At 37.9% G+C, this 17,651-nt stretch overlaps 1 protein-coding gene and 1 long non-coding RNA gene across 6 annotated transcripts in view; one reads left to right on the forward strand and one right to left on the reverse strand.

Annotated features, from left to right (window-relative positions):
* Positions 1 to 17,651, reverse strand: part of PATJ (PATJ crumbs cell polarity complex component) — a 762,329-nt gene that overhangs the window by 658,299 nt on the left and 86,379 nt on the right. For all 5 annotated transcript variants that reach the window (XR_014794340.1, XM_084876078.1, XM_084876077.1 and 2 more), the window contains 2 exons: positions 4,279 to 4,488; positions 445 to 564 (listed from right to left, as the gene is read on the reverse strand). Coding sequence is in view for 4 of the 5 variants with exons in the window: in XM_084876078.1 (XP_084732204.1) it covers positions 445 to 564; positions 4,279 to 4,488 (330 nt within the window). In the remaining variant the exon portion in view is untranslated. The remainder of the gene's footprint in view (positions 1 to 444; positions 565 to 4,278; positions 4,489 to 17,651) is intronic.
* The window catches only part of LOC311618492, a 700,613-nt gene that overhangs the window by 154,216 nt on the left and 528,746 nt on the right, over positions 1 to 17,651 (forward strand). The gene's annotated exons all lie outside the window — the stretch shown is intronic.

Here is a 17,651-nt window from a genome sequence, read left to right on the forward strand (position 1 = left end):
AGAAATCTATATTAATAAAAGGGTAGTATGATAATTAGACTGGATGTCTTCTGGAAGTCCTTCTGGACGTCCTTCCTGATGAAGCCAGGGCTGGAGGGAAGCCAACCGAATCCCAGGTGCCGGCCAGCAGCGGGAGGAGGGAAGCCTGGGTCCCAGGTGCCGGTGCCACTCTGGCATGAATTTTCGTGCATCGGGCCTCTAGTATTAGTACAAAAGAAAGCATGCTTGTTCTTTGAAAATGCCTTACGCTGGCCTATGTCATTTATGGAGGCAATGTGAAACAAGAGGGAAAAGATTTCAGATTAAAAAACAATAATAAAGATAGAGAGGGGATTATTTGAACTCTATATATTTAGCTAAGGGAGTGGTAACAAGCATTGTCTTCTTTGTAGCAACTTTAGCTCACAGCAAACCATGCAAATGGGAAATAAATGTACTAATTACCTTGGGTGCTTCAAGTATTAAAGATGAATTTATATCATGAATTGTTCCTGAAATTTCAGTCTTGTCTTCATTAGGGTTTGACTGTAAAAGATAATGACTTTCTTCCCCTTTATCATCTTCCTGAAAATAGAAGCATTTTTATTTTATTTTTTACTTTTCTGCATAACTAAAGAAACGTTTTTATCAACCATGAAGCTATTTTTTTTGGTACTGAGATATGTGACATACAACATATTAGTTTTAGTTGTATAAAAATAATGATTTAATATATGTATATATTGCAAAATGATTACCACAATAAATTTAACATCTGCAACTTTCAAATATACAGTGCAGTATTAACTATAGTCACCATGCCTTCCATTTATATCCTTACAATTATCTTATAACTGAAAGTTTGTACCTTCTGACCACCTTCACTCATTTCCTACTCTCGTTCCTCTGGCAACCACAGAAACACTTTTATAATCAAGAAAATACTTTCATTTCAAACTCCCTTCAGATTAATTCTTATTTTCCCATTAAGTTGCAAGTACATAATAAAATGTATGCACCTCATTTGATTAGAACAAACTTTTCTTTAACAATGAAAAAGAAAGCCATAGTCAGGTCAAAGCTTCTCACACTTTTTTATTTTTAAATATGACTTAAAGAAAAAAAAAATCACTTTCCCAGGAATGGACCTTATTATCAAGAAACGTACAAGTGTTCACAGGGTGATTTCCAAAATGTTTAACAAGGGCACAGTGTAGTCACTCTCCGTAAGAAGAGACACAGCCATTCTGGGGCTATCATCTCAAAATCAGTGCCAGGTAATAACAGCTACTCTTTATCAAGTCCTAGCTTCATATCACAATCCATGGCAAATACTTTTATATGCTTTATCTCAGCATAATCTTTACAACATCTTATTTGGTCAGGATTGTATATTTGTCTAAAAGTAACAGATTCTATATAACAGATTCTATATAGTATAACAGATTCTATAATATTTATAAATACATAGATAAAACAGATGTATATGATACAAAATTTAAAAAAATACTTTGTTCTACTGTTGCAAATTCATAATCTTTCTGCCCTAAACTGACTTTGGGCCTTTTTATTCACACTCCATCCCACTTATGCTGAGGAATGAGCAAATGCTCAGTAAACATTAGGTGGTTTCGTAAGTGGCCACCAAATGAGAGAAAGAGACAGGCACCTCCGAAAGGACCCATGCATCACTATTTACAGCTCATAAACAGATAAGTTTTGCTAAAAGAACCCAGATGTTAAAGAAGAAATTACTTTGTGGTAATTCCACTAAAAATTGTTAGTCTTGAAAATGACCTTTCTCTCATTTCTTTATTGGCCTCCCACTCCCAAGTATCCTGACTGCCTTCTAGTCACTGAGAGAAGCCTGGACAAAGATCCATCACACAATTATTTCATTCTGAAACCCTTTAAGGTGTGGCTCTGAGGTCCTAAGGTTTCTGTAGCTCGATCCCTGCCAGAAATAGCACAGGAATCCACACCCAGCTGGTATAAGCTCCATTGTTTCTTCTGCCTGAAAACACTTGCCTAGGCTGCTTACAAGTAAAGTCATGCTACTTAAGGCTTAGAGGCCATAACTGATTTGTGATTTCCTCTAGTAGGCCAACTAATCAGGGAAATAATGATCAGGGAAAATCTAGACAAAGTTCCTGCCACAATCCAAAATACCAAGAAAATGAGGTCCCCATAAAATATCAAGTTTACCCTTTCTTAATTTGTCCCAAAATAAAACTGGGCATCTCATGTTACATATTAGCTATGGCAACCCCCACATATCAAATATACAGTATGAAATCAAGAACTTGACTAAGCTGTGTGCTATACCCCATTTTGAAACATTTAAAGTGTCTGATAGTAATATATAGATGTTTTCATATGTAATACATGAAGAATAGAAGGTCATATTAATGTTCCCCAATGTAAAAATACTATATGTAATGCATGAATCTATCTATAGCTACACACACACACACACACACACACACACACACACACACACACACACATCTATCTATAGCAGGGGTCTTCAAACTACGGCCCGCGGGCCACATGCAGCCCCCAGGGGAGTCTGATCCTGCCCGCCAGGTTTTTTGGGCAGTGAGCACAGCCAAGATGTTACAGTAGGAATTAGTAGTTCATATAGTCCGGCCCTCCAGCTCTCTGAGGGACTGTGATCTGGCCCCCACTTTAAAAAGTTTGAGGACCCCTGATCTATAGGAACACTTGTAGTATGCTAATATATTTCATAAAATAAAAGGATTTTTAGAGTTAAGAAATATTTTAGGAGCTCTCTCATTCAGCCTTTTCAGAAGTGAAAAAATAGGCTCAGAGAAAAAAAGCAGTGTCCCTAATTATCAAATTATGAGGAAAATGTTTTTCAAAGTGCAAAATCTGGCAATAGGATTACATGGGCTCACTGAAGAGGCATATTCTTGAGCAGATCAGAATTCCTAAGTCAAACCTCTGACAGTAAAACCTAGGAAACTGCATTTTAACCACCTCCCAGGTGATTCTTAGGTATATCACATATTTTTGTATTTGAAACCCTTCTGGGCTAACTCATAGCAAAGTTAGAAACTGAGCCCAGATTTCTTGAAATCCAGTCCAACACTCTAACCATACTATTTCAGGCATGTTGCATGCAAACTACACTAGTGACAACAAATTAAAACAGGGATATAGAGCATAGTGGCTAAGAGCATAGGGTCTGAGGCCACTCTGCTGAGTTCATATTCCAACTCTGCCTCTTAACAGTTATATCACTTTGGATAAGTTACTCGACTCCTTGTCTTGACTGACTAATCTGTGATAAGGGTAACTACTTCTTAAAGTTTTGTGGGGATTAAATTAATTAATAGATGTAAAGGATTTAAAAACTTATACCTAGTAAGCACTTAATAATACTTTAATGCTGCCTTTTTTTTTTTTTTTTTTTTTTTGCATTGAGGAACATCAATAGCATCTGTAAAGAGGCCTTTAGTCATAAATAGTAACCTGATCCAGTACATGAGATTATGCAATAAGATGACTAAGATGGCTTGGCCATATAGGTGTTTAGATCATAGGGTTACAAGGCACTTTGATGATGAGAAAAGCATATTAAAACCTCATTGCTATATATAATATGGTTACCTGGATCTCAACTTATCATGCCATCTCAACATTATTTCATTCATATTCCAAAATGAAAGTTAAAATGCATAAATAGACTTATTCTAATTTACATCATGAGGAATGTGACAAGACGTTAGAAGACTGCTAAAAGGATGAAGATAAAAATAGTAGTAAACCTGCCGAGACCAGCTTGGCTCAGTGGATAAAGCGTCAGCCTGCGGACTGAAGGGTCCCAGGTTCGATTCCGGTAAAGGGCATGTGCCTTGGTTGCAGGCACATCCCCAGTAGGAGGTGTGCAGGAGGCGACTGATCGATGATTCTCTTTCATTGATGTTTCTAACTCTCTATCCCTCTCTCTTCCTCTCTGTAAAAAATCAATAAAATATATTTTTTTAAAATAGTAGTAAATCTGATAGTAGTAGGACTAGTAATGTTAGCAGATAGCATTTATATAACAATGTGCTAAACACTTACTGAATATCATCTTTAATTCCCAAAACCCTATGAGATAGATGGTATTTCTTCTGATTCTGTAAGCCAAGGACATTAAGATACTTACACAAGGATGCACCTATAGTAAGTAATAGAACAGGGGCTTGAGGCCAGGTGCATTTGTCTCCATAATCCATGTTCTCAACTATTATACCATTGTTACCTCATCTAATAACAAATTCAACAACTTACCAACAAAGGCTTGCGTATGCCAAGACGGACAGTGCCTGGTGGCACAGCTTTCAACACTTCCACAGCATCTGCAAGTATGGTGTTGTCCAAACAGTACTGATTGACCGAGACCAGGCGGTCTCCAGGTAGTAGTTCTCCACTTCTTTCCGCAACACCATCGACCACCAGGGAACGAATCACAAGCACTGATCTTTTGGAATCTAAGGGGTCCTAATGATCACACAAAGAAGAAAGAGGAGTCAGCTCCAAAAACAAACATTCAGCCTTAAGACAGTTTGTGTTTACTCATGAATCTCATTTAACTGTTTATTTCCTGTGCCTGGCATCCTGGTGATGTTCTGCCGAAGAGGACACAATCTATTAAACTGTTCTAAACATCCACACAGATATCAGCTTGTATCGAAGTGAAAACATAACCATAACAATTTAAAAAATCGAATGTCTGAGTGCTCCATACACATACATTTATTTTTTCAACTTTGGGTTGTTTAAATAAACACATACATTTATTATTCAACATGTTTTGTTGAATAACCAGAGGTCTAGGGACAACTGGACAAGATTCTCTGACATCCTCAAGCACAGTCACACTATGGATCAGAGATAAGCCCATCTGTTATTGCTCTTGGACAATAAGTAGGCTTCCAGAGAAGTGTACTACATGGTGCTCCATTCTTAGGAATTCACCTATAAAGTCCTCCTGCTAAATCACTTAAGTTAAAAAAAAAAAAAAGACATGGGAATCATGACATATTCCACTGCATTTTAAGAGTATATTTAAAAGTGATATAACCTAAAATTATGCTAGTGTATAGGTACCCCTAAGTGAGAACGATTCATATGTAGAAATACATAGAAAATGAGTATCAATTCATGAACAAATCCAAAGTGCAAATCTCTCTCATCCATATTTCTTGTCATTAAGCACTGAAGATAACGGTGACATAAATACATTTGGTTAATAAAAATCAATTTATAACCCCACTATTATTTTTATTTATTTATTTATTTATTTAATTATTTAATTTTATCCAACAAACACTTGTATGTAGCCCTTACTTATGTCAGGCTCTGTTCTAAGTGCCTGGGAATCATTAATTCAACTAATGCTTAAAACAAGCTTTGGGATGTGGGAAGATTTGTTGTCAGGCACATGTATTTCACAAGGAAACTGAGAATCAGAGAGTTAAGGAAACTTGCCAAGATCACCCTGTTGGCTACTAAACCTTCACTTCCGACCACCATGCTCTGCTACTTGCCCTGCACCATAATAACAGAAGAAATTAGAAATAAAGAGTTGTAGAATGCAAAGACATATTCACATGGAAATATTCTGGTTAAGTAAAATCTCTTAATCTGTCCTCATGGTAGAGGTACTGGTATTATCACCAACCCCAGACTTAGTTAGAGAACAAAGAATCTCAATAATAATAGCACTTGCTTTGTTTTGTCTATCGTTTCATTATGCAGATTGTTCTACAAAGGCAAGATGTAATAGTAACAAGAGATTCCTACTACTACTTCTATGAAACCCTTCCTCGGCAAGTAGAGAAACTGCCACGTTCTGTATTAGAATGGTAAGCCTTTGGAGTTGACCAAGTGAGAATCTGCCAAGTTCTAGGCTGTGTCTGTTTGAAGTGTTTGGTGCTTCCCTTGAACTTTCCTGAACTTCCTGGTTTCCTATGCCTCTGTGTTTCAGACACCAAGGTTCATTTTCAAGTACTGCATGGCATTTTAAACAAACATGCCCTATATGAATCAACAAAGGTTATGCAGTTAATCCTTTAAAAATGCCTTCCAGTAACATATCTTACTCTCCTTAACTAACCTTGCTTTTCCACTCCCAAGTTAAGAGAGTCTTGGTAAATTTCTAACCTGACCTGATGTTTAACCCCACGCATTTATGAAGAGTATCAAAATTACAAACTGTCATGGGAGCTCATTAACAAAGTACAGAGTGTTAAACTATAATTACACCAGTATTTTCAAGTAGAGGGAGCTATTGCATAGGAAGAGAACAGAAAAGAACCAAAAAAATAAAAAATAAAAAATACAGTGGTATATCAGCAGGCAATCAGCGCAGCAATATAAAAGAGCTGTCTATTTTGTCACTGGCAACCATGAATCACAACACACTTTTCATTTTGAAATATGAAACCATTACATTTTAAGTTTGACATGCTAATAAATAAACTGTACAATTATGTCCTTCATTTAGGATGTCAGTTTTTGATGGAAAGCTTTTTTATTGGGGGGGAAGGGAAACTACATAATAGCTTATTCCCCTCGTGAAATGCACAGAAAGCAGCTAGCATTACTTCATATTAATAATTACTCAACTTTCTTAGAGAAAACGGCAACAGTAAAATATACCGAAAGCAAATAAATGACTTCACCAGGTTGGTGTGAGTGATCTCTGTGGTTTCATATAACACCAAATCAAATGGTGGTATTTTTAACCCAATAAATAGGTGGATTGGTTTGGTTAAAATAATAAGAAACATTTCAAAGGAAGAGCAGCCAGGAAATAATGGAAAAGTCACGGTGAGAACTTATTTACACAAAGTCCAGTCTTCTTCAGAGCTCAGGCTAGGGTCAGGTGTGCTTGCTCCCTAACATTTACTCTGGCTTAGCCCTCTAGTGATTCTAAGCACTAAATCTCATCTACCACCACTTTTCCTGGAGGAGGGAACCCAAAGGCAGCTCCTTTGTCACTAAAAGAAGACAAGCAGCCACCTTTGAAGATGGCCCATACATAGTGTGTAATCACTGCTTCATTTTCTGGGATGACTTTCTGACTGTGTGATTTACCACACAGCTGAACGAAGTGGCTTTAATGAGTCACAGCCATTTCCCGTCATTGTCATCACACATAGCCCTGCCTACTGGGATGGCTACTATTCCCGAGGCCTTGATGCATTAAAAAAAAGAAATGCTAAAAGGCAAGAAAAAAAAAACACACACAGCCAGATTCAGGCTGCTTTTCACCAGAAATGTCTATTTTCTGAAAATATAGTCCATACTATCATACCCATGTTACATCCAACAACATGTTATAAGGATATATCTCAGAACCTCTATCCAACTCGTTGACCCCATGCAGATTTTTAAGGCCCCCATTGATTTTTATCTCCTTTACACAAATTTAAAATCTCTTAGTTTTCTTCTTTTGCTAAATAACACTGCAAGGAACACTGTATTCAAGAATCAAGATGTTTTAGACTAAGCAGCCAATAGAGGGCACTGAAGACCAACCACAAAACACAAGACACATCTTTTACTATTCAAGCCATTCTCTTCTGAAGGATATTTCCCCCCTCTTTATTTAAAAGCCTTATGCCATTATACATATTCTAATGATATCCCATCTGACTGCCTTTACTCAACCACTGATGAAGGTTGTTCCCTACAGCTCTTAAAAAAAAAATATTGTCATATGCCTATAATCAATTAAGAGCAGGCAACTTTCATCAGAATACTATAGAAGAAAGTAGGAGATCTCACCCAAATTCTCCTCACAACTAGCTGTAAATTCCCAAGAGAACCCACCTAACTGCTGTCTCACAAGTGAATAACATCACCATACCTGTCTGAAGAACAACGATATAAGGATTTTTGAGGTCTCTCAAAGTATTGCTAATGTTTGATATTTATTATAAACTAAAGGCCCAGTGCACAAAACTTGTGCATGGGTAGGATCCCTAGTGGCTGCCAGATACTGGCCAGGGCTTCTCTTCCCCAGCTGTCAGCTGCCGGCCAGGGTCTTCCTTCATTCTGCATCTCCGCCTGGTGGTCAGTGCACATCATAGTGATCGATTGAATTCCCAGTTAAATTCATGAGGGGACACTTTGCATATTAGGCTTTTATATATAAAGATACAGGATGTGTCAATGTTGGGGGAAATCCAAGCTGACACACTGACTCCTCTCCTCCCATCCTCCCTGAGTGGCATTACCATATACCCAGGTATTCACTTACTCTTCCTCATCCCTCCACAGAGTTGCTGAAGAAGGCAAGTCACGTTGATCACTCTCTTCCATCTGATCCCGTCTCTCCATTTCCACTGTCACTATCTTATTCAGTTTCTCATTATTTCTACCTTGCGCAACTGCTACAGTTGAATAGGTCTACCTGTCTCCAATCTTACCTCCATCAGTCTATGTTCTAGGGAGATAAAAGAATGACTTTAAAAATAAAAATGTGACCACAATTCCTCCTCGGCTTCAAACGCTTCAGTGATACAGTCTTCAGGACAAAGTCCCAATTTTTTGGCAGAGAAATTCCTTCAGATCTGGAGTGCAGTCTTATGTCCTTTCACTGTTCCCACATATATCACTGCCCACTCCCATTTGCCCTACACACTGTCTCTAAACCTAAGAAAGACCTACCAGCATAACATTTGTCATCATATATTTTTCTTACTGTCCCTGATTCCCTGGAGTAAGTTAGGTTCTCATGCTAGATGTATTCACAGCACCTTGCATTTTCCCTATGATGAAATTTTTGACATTTCACTGAAATCATTTGAACTATCTTCTCTACTAAAAATAAGTTTCAAGAGAGCAATAATATGTTTGCTTATTTGTTGTTCTATTTCCAGGGCCTACTACAGTGCCTGCCACATAGAAGGCACTGAATAGCAGTTGAAATACCAAATGACTGAATCTACTCAGTTTCTCTCTCCTTAGTGGATTATAAACACACCAAAGGCGTACGTACCATCATATATAAATTAACAACAATAACAGCAACATCAGCTGGGTATACTTCCTCAGCTCTTGCCATGCCAGACATCTTCTAAGCATCTTACTTATTTGAACCTAGTTAATCCTCACACATGAGGTAGATGCCCTTATTAGTATCCCGACTTTCCAGATGAGAAAATTAAAGCACAGGAAAATTAAATAACTTAACTAAAGCACACCATTAATAAATGGCAGAACCAAAATTTAAACCACTCAGTTAAGTTGCAAAGTTTATGCTCTTAGCCACTGAGGGATGTGCTCCTCTATCTTAAGGTAAGTATTTGCTGATCAGTGGTCAGCAAACTCATTAGTCAACAGAGCCAAATATCAACAGTACAATGACTGAAATTTCTTTTGAGAGCCAAATTTAAAAAAAAGATATATTATTGATTTTTTACACAGAGGAAAAGAGAGATAGAAACATCGATGAGAAACATTGATCAGCTGCCTCCTGCACACCCCCCACTGGGGATGTGCCTGCAATCAAGGTACATGCCCTTGACCGGAATCGAACCTGGGACCTTTCAGTCCCCAGGCTGACGCTCTATCCACTGAACTAAACCTGTTTTGGTGAGAGTCAAATTTTTTTAACTTAAACCATATAGGTAGGTACATTATTATTAACTTAATTAGGGTGCTCCTAAGCTGGCCTTTGCTAGAAACTCAAGGGGCCAAAGAACCATATGTGACTCATGAGCCTCAGTATGCCGACCACTGTGCTAAGTGAATGAATGAATGTTGAAAGAAGGCAAATTTCCAGAAGATAAACTTATTCCATTGCCCAAGGGTATAAAACTGAGCTCCTTAAATGTGCAGCTTGCTGCACACACAGGTAAAACATGTGTTTGTTTGCCAGAGTTTTCATTTACATTGACTTTCTCAAGAATCCATTCATTTGGTGAGTTACATGAACAGATACAAACATATGACACTCGTTATGCTCAAATGGATGGGATTCACAGTTTCTGAAACATCTATAAAATGTATTATATGAATATTTGTGGACATTCCCACAGGTCAAAGACACCAAAGTCACATAAACTCATGCAGAGTGCAGGGACGTCACCTGGGACGGGGAGGTGGTTCCGTTGAAACGTGAGCTCTGTCAGAGGCAGAGAGCTCTAGCTATAAAGCTGCTCCAATACGAAAACTGCAAATACAGACAAGCAAGCATGGACAGCTCAGTGCAAGGAACGCAGCAGGAAATGTTACATAAAGACACAGGCAAAATGAATAGGAAGAAAAGTGGTCACATTTGATAAATTGGTCAGTGCATTATAAGTAAGGCATTTTTTAAAACAAGAGGCACACAAGACAGACACCATGGACTGCTCTGACATTCAACATTTATAAGCCTTGGGGTACTGCTCCAATGAAGAAAAACAAAAATCACAGTGCAACGATGACTTAACCACATGGATTCAAAATAAATACCAACTTTGTTTTTCTTTTTTTAAAACTATTCTGTATCCAACACCCAAACTTCTGAAAACATTAAGCAATGTAATAGGAAGTTAAAGATCCCAGCAGGAAGGTAAGGAGATAGACCATCGCTTATTCCAGATAAAAATTTGTGTATAAATTACTTTACCATGGATAACTTTGACACTTACTGTCAACTAAGTCTATTCAAATATAAAATTGGCCTATAGTACACTCATGAAAGGAAATAAGGTTAATTTATATGGTTTTAATTCTATCTGATTGAAGTTCTGTGCTGTTGTATATATAGCTCACCACAGCCAAAATACATGCTCTCCTGTACTACAAGGAATGACTAGAAAAACAACTTTGAACAATTATGAAATACAAAGTGCTCTAAAATTGAACAGATCTTCTAACCAATGAATTCAATGCTGTGGTGCACACTATTATAGAATTAGGCTACGAAGCTTCATTCCACAAATATTTATTTTTATGAGGAAATATGTTTGAAAGATAATTTTATAGGTTCTATACATATTAATTTCTGAAGAACATAAGGTAGCTAACTCTGTAGTATTTTATGAGAATTGTGCAAACTCAATAAATGTCAACTAAGAGAAAACTATGAAAGCAGTCAAGTAGCCAAATATTTTATTCATAAAGAGTATTCTCTTAAATGTGGCCACTATTATTTGTACTAAAAGAGCATTGAGTTAAAATCTAAATAAATTTAACAGCAAAGTAAGTTGTCAAAATCAGATCTCAGATCTCGAAGAAGTTGCTAAAAGGGAGAATGCAGAAAAAAACATTAAGTTTAAATGGGAGATAGCTAGCTATTCCATCCTAGAGGTAGGCAGAAAAAGGAAGAAGGTATAAAGAAAGGCAAAGGAAGGGTTCCTTTACACACACACACACACACACACACAAATACATCTTAAGGAAAAGACAGTGATCTTCAGACACTCTGCTATATATCTGGCATAAATTAAAATTTCCATTGGTAGCAATGTCAGGCAGGAAACAGGAATCCAAAGATTTTTTTTTAAAGAAAAAAAAAAAATATATATATATATATATACAGGCGAGTCAAGACAACAGATAGTCAGATAGTCAATCCACCGTGGTAAAATTGGTATGGATTAGAAATAAGGGACAAGTTTTGAGCCCCAGCTTGGGGCCAGCCTGGCTGTGTATAGTTTCATAAGTTCTTCATTTCTCTGAGTCTGTTTCCTTAATTGTAAAGTGAGAAAGTTGGATACATGACATTTATAATCCACTCTATCAACTCTGAACTCTTCTAGCCAAATTTGACAGAGTATCTTGAGTCAAATTTGTCATTAATTTCTACCAAAACATTCACAAAACTCTATAACAAACAGGGGATGATGAAAGTTAATTCAAAACACAGCATCAGCAATGAAAAAAAGATACACTATGGTCACAAGTATGATATATTTTTGTTAGTGATATCTTTTAAGAACTTAGAAAAAGGCCACTGACTACACAAGTTCTAACTTCCTGGGTATTCCACCATCAACACAGAAGACACAACAAAATATATATGACATTGTCCTTTTTTTTTTTTTAATATTTTATTGATTTTTTTACAGAGAGGAAGGGAGAGGGATAGAGAGCCAGAAACATCGACCAGCTGCCTCCTGCACAGCCCCCACCGGAGATAATATGCCCGCAACCAAGGGGATAATATGCCCGCAACCAAGGTACATGCCCTTTACTGGAATCGAACCCGGGACCTTCCAGTCTGCAGGCCGATGCTCTATCCACTGAGCCAAACCGGTTCTGGCGCTCTTTTTTGTTTGTTTGTTTGGTTTTTTTGTTAATATTTTATTGATTTTTTTACAGAGAGGAAGGAGAGGGATAGAGAGCCAGAAACATTGATGGGAGAGAATCATCGATCAGCTGCCTCCCGCACACCCCCACCTGGGGATGTGCCCGCAACCAAGATACATGCCCCCAACCAGAATCGAACTCGGGACCTTTCAGTCCACAGGCCGATGCTCTATCCACTGAGCCAAAACATTTTCGGCTGACATTGCCCTTTTTTTATGTGAGTCTTAAAACAACCTTTTTGCCCTTTGCCATTTTTAGATAGCACGAAAAGACATGTCAGGGACTATTAGTTGAATTAAAATCTCAAGAATAGTCTTGGTTTAAGAAAGTGGCATGTAATTAATCATACTAAAAGAGTTTCTTCTGATTTGACCAACAAGCTAAGCATTTACCCTTAGAGAATACAGAGAAATAAATGTATTTGTAGTGAACATAAGGCAATAACTAAATGATTCTAATGAATAATGAGAAAGCTATCTCATCAGAATCTAACCCCATTTTTAACTATTTTATAATATAGCCAAGTATTATACTAATCATACCAAGAACCACATCATCACATTCAAAGTAAGTACCCACAAAATGCATTCAGTGCACTCAAGATAGATTAAACTGATATGGTTTCTGGCTCCTTGTGTCTTATTACTTCCTAAATACTATTAGGCATTAAGAATAGATTTTTACACTCATCACACATAGAACTAAATAGTCCCTAAGCAGCACAGTAAGCACAATAAGTAAGGCAATTAAAAGTTCAATGGAAGAGAAGCAGACAGAGAATCTTGCAAAAAGACCAAAATACATTCTAAAGCAGAAAAAGAAAAAAAAGAAAAAAAAAAGCTTGGAGGTAATTTTATTCTGTACTAGAGGCCCAAAGCACGAAATTCATGCAAAAGTAGGCCTTCCTTCCTCCGGCTGCAGGCACCGGCTTCCCTCTGGCACCTGGGACCCGGGCTTCCCTGGCAGCCCTGACTTCATCTGGAAGGACATCCAGTCTAATTAGCATATTACACTTTTATTATTTTAGGTAGCTTAGTACTTTAAAAATCTACTTTAAGCACCATAATATTCAAAATGGTTCAAGTGGAAGTCCCACTTAAAAACTTTTTAAAAAAACTGTTGCTTTCTCTTATCCCCTTTTACAGTGGTTAGCAAACTCATTAGTCAACAGAGTAAAATATCAACATTGAAATTTCCTTTGAGAGCCAAATTTTTTAAACTTAAATTTCTTCTAACACCACTTCTTCAATATAGACTCGCCCAGGCATGTGGCTCGCGAGCCGCAGTTTGCCGACCATGGCCCTATTGTATCCTACTAGACATTCTTCTTGGATATTAAATATGTTCCTTGGACATTTCATCTCTTGAAAAATGTATGTTATGCTGTAACTGTTTACACATTTACTATTCACCCCTGGCCCAGGACTTTCACTGGTTGTAAGGAAAACAAAAACAAATCACACAACTGTCCTTTATCTACAAGTCCCATTATCTGGCTGAAATGGCTGGGGTTCCATCAGGCAAACAGTGGTATAAAAATGTAAAGTCACACCCTCTATTAAAATTACATTAGTTAAAATCTGAATAATACTTAACACTATGAAACTATACACTTAAAATGGATGTGATAACTTTTGTTATGTATGTTTTACAAAAAAAATTTAAATGTAGAAAATGAATTTATAAATAAGAAATATCCCAGCCAAGCAGGTGTGGCTCAATGGTTGAACATCAAACCATGAACCAAGAGGTCATCAGTTCAATTCCCGCTCAGGGCACATGCCCAGGTTGCAGACTTAATCCCCAATAGGGGATATGCAGGAGGCAGCTGATTGAGATATTTCTCTATAATCAATGCTTCTATCTCTCTATCCCTCTCCCTTCACCTCTCTCTAAAAATCACTAAAAAAAAAAAAAAAAAAAAAAAAAAAATTAAAAAAGGAATATCTCAAGATCTTCCAAGAAAAAAACAAACAAACAAACATTAAGTTGAAAGTTATTATGATGCAAAGGAAGTCCAGACACATAAAACTTTTAAAAGCTTTTTTTAATAGTAGTTTTGGAATTCATTTTAATATTCTAAAAATTCATTCTCAACCTATAAGCTTTCAAATACCATCTGAGTGACATTGTTCAGGTTGTTTAATTTCTAAGACTCGGGCTTCTCCTTTCTAAGTGAAAATAACAACAGTACAGATTTCATCGAGCTACTGAAAGCATTACATAAGGCATGTGAAGACCTTAGCAAGCTCATAGAAATCACTTCGTAAGTGGTGCTGCTATTATTATTATTATTATTATTATTACTACTACTACTACTACTACTAGGAAGATGATGATGGAAAAGACGTTAGTAGGATAAATGGGTTTGAGGAATTGACATTTATCATCTCATTTACTGCCTTCTAAATTTAGCTGAGCACATGTGATATAGGCCAGCAGTGCTCTACATTGCCAAACCATTCATGATGTTACAATTACATGTTTAAGACATGCAAACAAAGGATTGGCCCTATGCTTCAGCTATGCAGACCTCTGCACCAGAACAGCGCCTCAGAGCAGCCTGGGGTCCGCAGTCCTCACTCTCCCTGAAAGCAGACACTGAGACAGGAGCGCCCTATAGGCTGAGAGGTTCTCTGGTAACCAGTGCCACGCGAAGGACACAGGATGCCCTTCATTCCTCAGAAAAGATTCTGTAATATGATATGTTTGTAATCCTCGAGAGGGCAACCAATATTCTTGCTATATAACACACAACATGTAGAATAAAACTTTGACATCCTGAAACTGTGCAGGAAAAAGGCCAAGGAGTTCCTGTTGTGAAATCCAAGGTAGAACACACCAGTTTCTACTCTCCAGCAGTGAAAAAGCCAGCAGGTCTCTAAAGAGCTTTGTCCTTTAGAGGAGTAAAGCGCGGGGCTGTAAGGACTCAGGAATACTCTGAATTAATCTTCTGGAACTGTAATAAGTATGTCTCTCTGGAAAGACAAATGAAAAATTTTATCACCTTTCACTTGAGCCATAATTATGAAGGACCAGTGTTGTTTCTGGTCTAAAGACTGTACCTTCCCACTACTTGACTAGGAGCCCAGCTCCACTAGTGACTAATTGGGTGATTCCGAGCAAATTCTTTAACCTCTTGTCATCAGTTTCTTCATCCATAAAATGAGGATCACTATAGGACATGCCTCATGGGATTGCAGAAATGATTAAATCAATACCCCCAACCCCAGGCTTTCAACAATGCCTGACACAGAATAAACAGGATATAATAACTGACTATTATTACCACGGGAAATGGTAGTCATGTTTTCCATATAAAATATTAGCACACGATGTTTCTCAAAGGGTTTTTCATTTTAAAAAAAACACTTAAAACTTTAGACAGCCAAAACCTGTTTGGCTTAGTGCATAGAGCGTCGGTCTGCGGACTGAAGGGTCCCGGGTTCGATTTCGATCAAGGGCATGTATATTGGTTGCAGGCACATATCCGGTGGGAGATGTGCGGGAGGCAGCTGGTCGATGTTTCTCTCTCATTGACGTTCCTAGCTCTCTATCCCTCTTCCTTCCTCTCTGTGGAAAATCAATAAAATGTATTTAAAAACAAACAAACAAACTTTAGACAGATATTAAACAGCTCTCGGTCACTAAAGAAAATAAAGACATGAAATTGGGACCAAATTACCAATACCAAGACATTCCTGTGCCTGGAATGTCTACTACCTACTTATTCACAAAGCATGCCCCAGTTCCCTGTGAGAGTCCTGACAACCACCACAGAGTCTCTTAGTCTTACTCCCATCACTGCTAACACCACTCTGTATTACACAGAGTCGTTCCCATGTCTGTTTTCTTTATTCTCTTTTAATATGTGCTTATTTGTCCACTATCTCTCTATTCCCAGTGAAATTTAAACTCCACGCGGATATGTGGTCTATTGGCTATTTTTTGCTCACTGCTATATCCTCTGTGTCTGGAACAGTGCCTGGCACAGAATATGCTCACGATACACCTGTTAAATGAAAGATTGCTAAAGGGAACATAGCTCTTCATCTTTATATCCCTCATACTAGTTCATATTAAGTAAACAATTTTTTTGAGAGAATGAATAACATGTATAGCAAGTCTGTGCTCAGATTCAACTTTTGAAAATCTTCACCATCAGCCGAAACCAGTTTGGCTCAGCGGTAGAGCGTCGGTCTGCGGACTGAAAGGTCCCAGGTTCGATTCCGGTCAAGGGTATGTACGTTGGTTGAGGGTACATCCCCGGTAGGGGGTGTGCAAGAGGCAGCTGGTTGATGTTTCTAGCTCTCTATCTCTCCCCCTTCCTATCTGTAAAAAATAAAATAAAAAAATAAAAAGAAAATCTTCACCATCAGTTTTCAGTAGAGTAACACATTTTATGCCTACAAAAATATGGGCATTTATGTGCATCTTTTTTTATTTAGTCTTCACAACCTTCCAGGCAAATATTATCTCCACTTTAGCACTTATTGTTTCAGTAAACTGAGAATAAGAAAGACTAGCAAGCTTATTCAAAGTCCAAAGTAGGGTGTCAGAGCTGGAATGCAAATCCTAGCCCTTTCTGATTTGTAAGCTAGTGCTCACAATCATACTAGATGTTCACAGTAGCATTCTGGTGGATACAATAGCTGATTGAACCCGAATACAAGAGGGGGCAGGCAAAAGGGGAACGTGGGCTCTAAAAATGGCGTGGTAGCCGAAACCGGTTTGGCTCAGTGGATAGAGCATCAACCTGCAGACTGAAAGGTACCAGGTTCGATTCTGGTCAAGGGCATGTACCTTGGTTGCGGGCACATCCCCAGTAGGGGGTGTGCAAGAGGCAGCTGATCGATGTTTCTCTCTCATCCGATGTTTCTAACTCTCTATCCCTCTCTCTTTCTCTCTGTGAAAAATCAATAATATATATATATATATATATATATATATATATATATATATATATATATATATATTTAAAATGGTGTGGTAAAGATCAGGCAACCTAATGCCCTTTCAGGAATCATTAACAAACCAGGCCTTAGGTAACAGAAGGGGGCAGCAACACTTGCTGGCCCTCACTGGGAAGAGCATAGTTTCTCTGAATTCCTGCCAGGAATTCAGAGCATAGTTTCTCTGAATTCCTGCCTGAATTCCAAGTGACACCCACAAGCAGAGGCAGGGCAGAGCAGTACAAATCACCAACCCATGGGAAAACAGACGTAAAGCTTGCTCGTGGATTTAATTCAGTCTTTCTGCCAGACTCTAGGAAGGGCGATGGCTTTTATCGACTACCGTACCATGGTTTTTAACACTGACATGAGACTCAAGTGGAAATTTCCAAAACATGC

This window comes from Pipistrellus hanaki (genome assembly GCF_964339955.1).
Source record: "Pipistrellus hanaki genome assembly, chromosome: 2".
In the NCBI taxonomy this organism is placed as follows: Eukaryota; Metazoa; Chordata; class Mammalia; order Chiroptera; family Vespertilionidae; genus Pipistrellus; species Pipistrellus hanaki.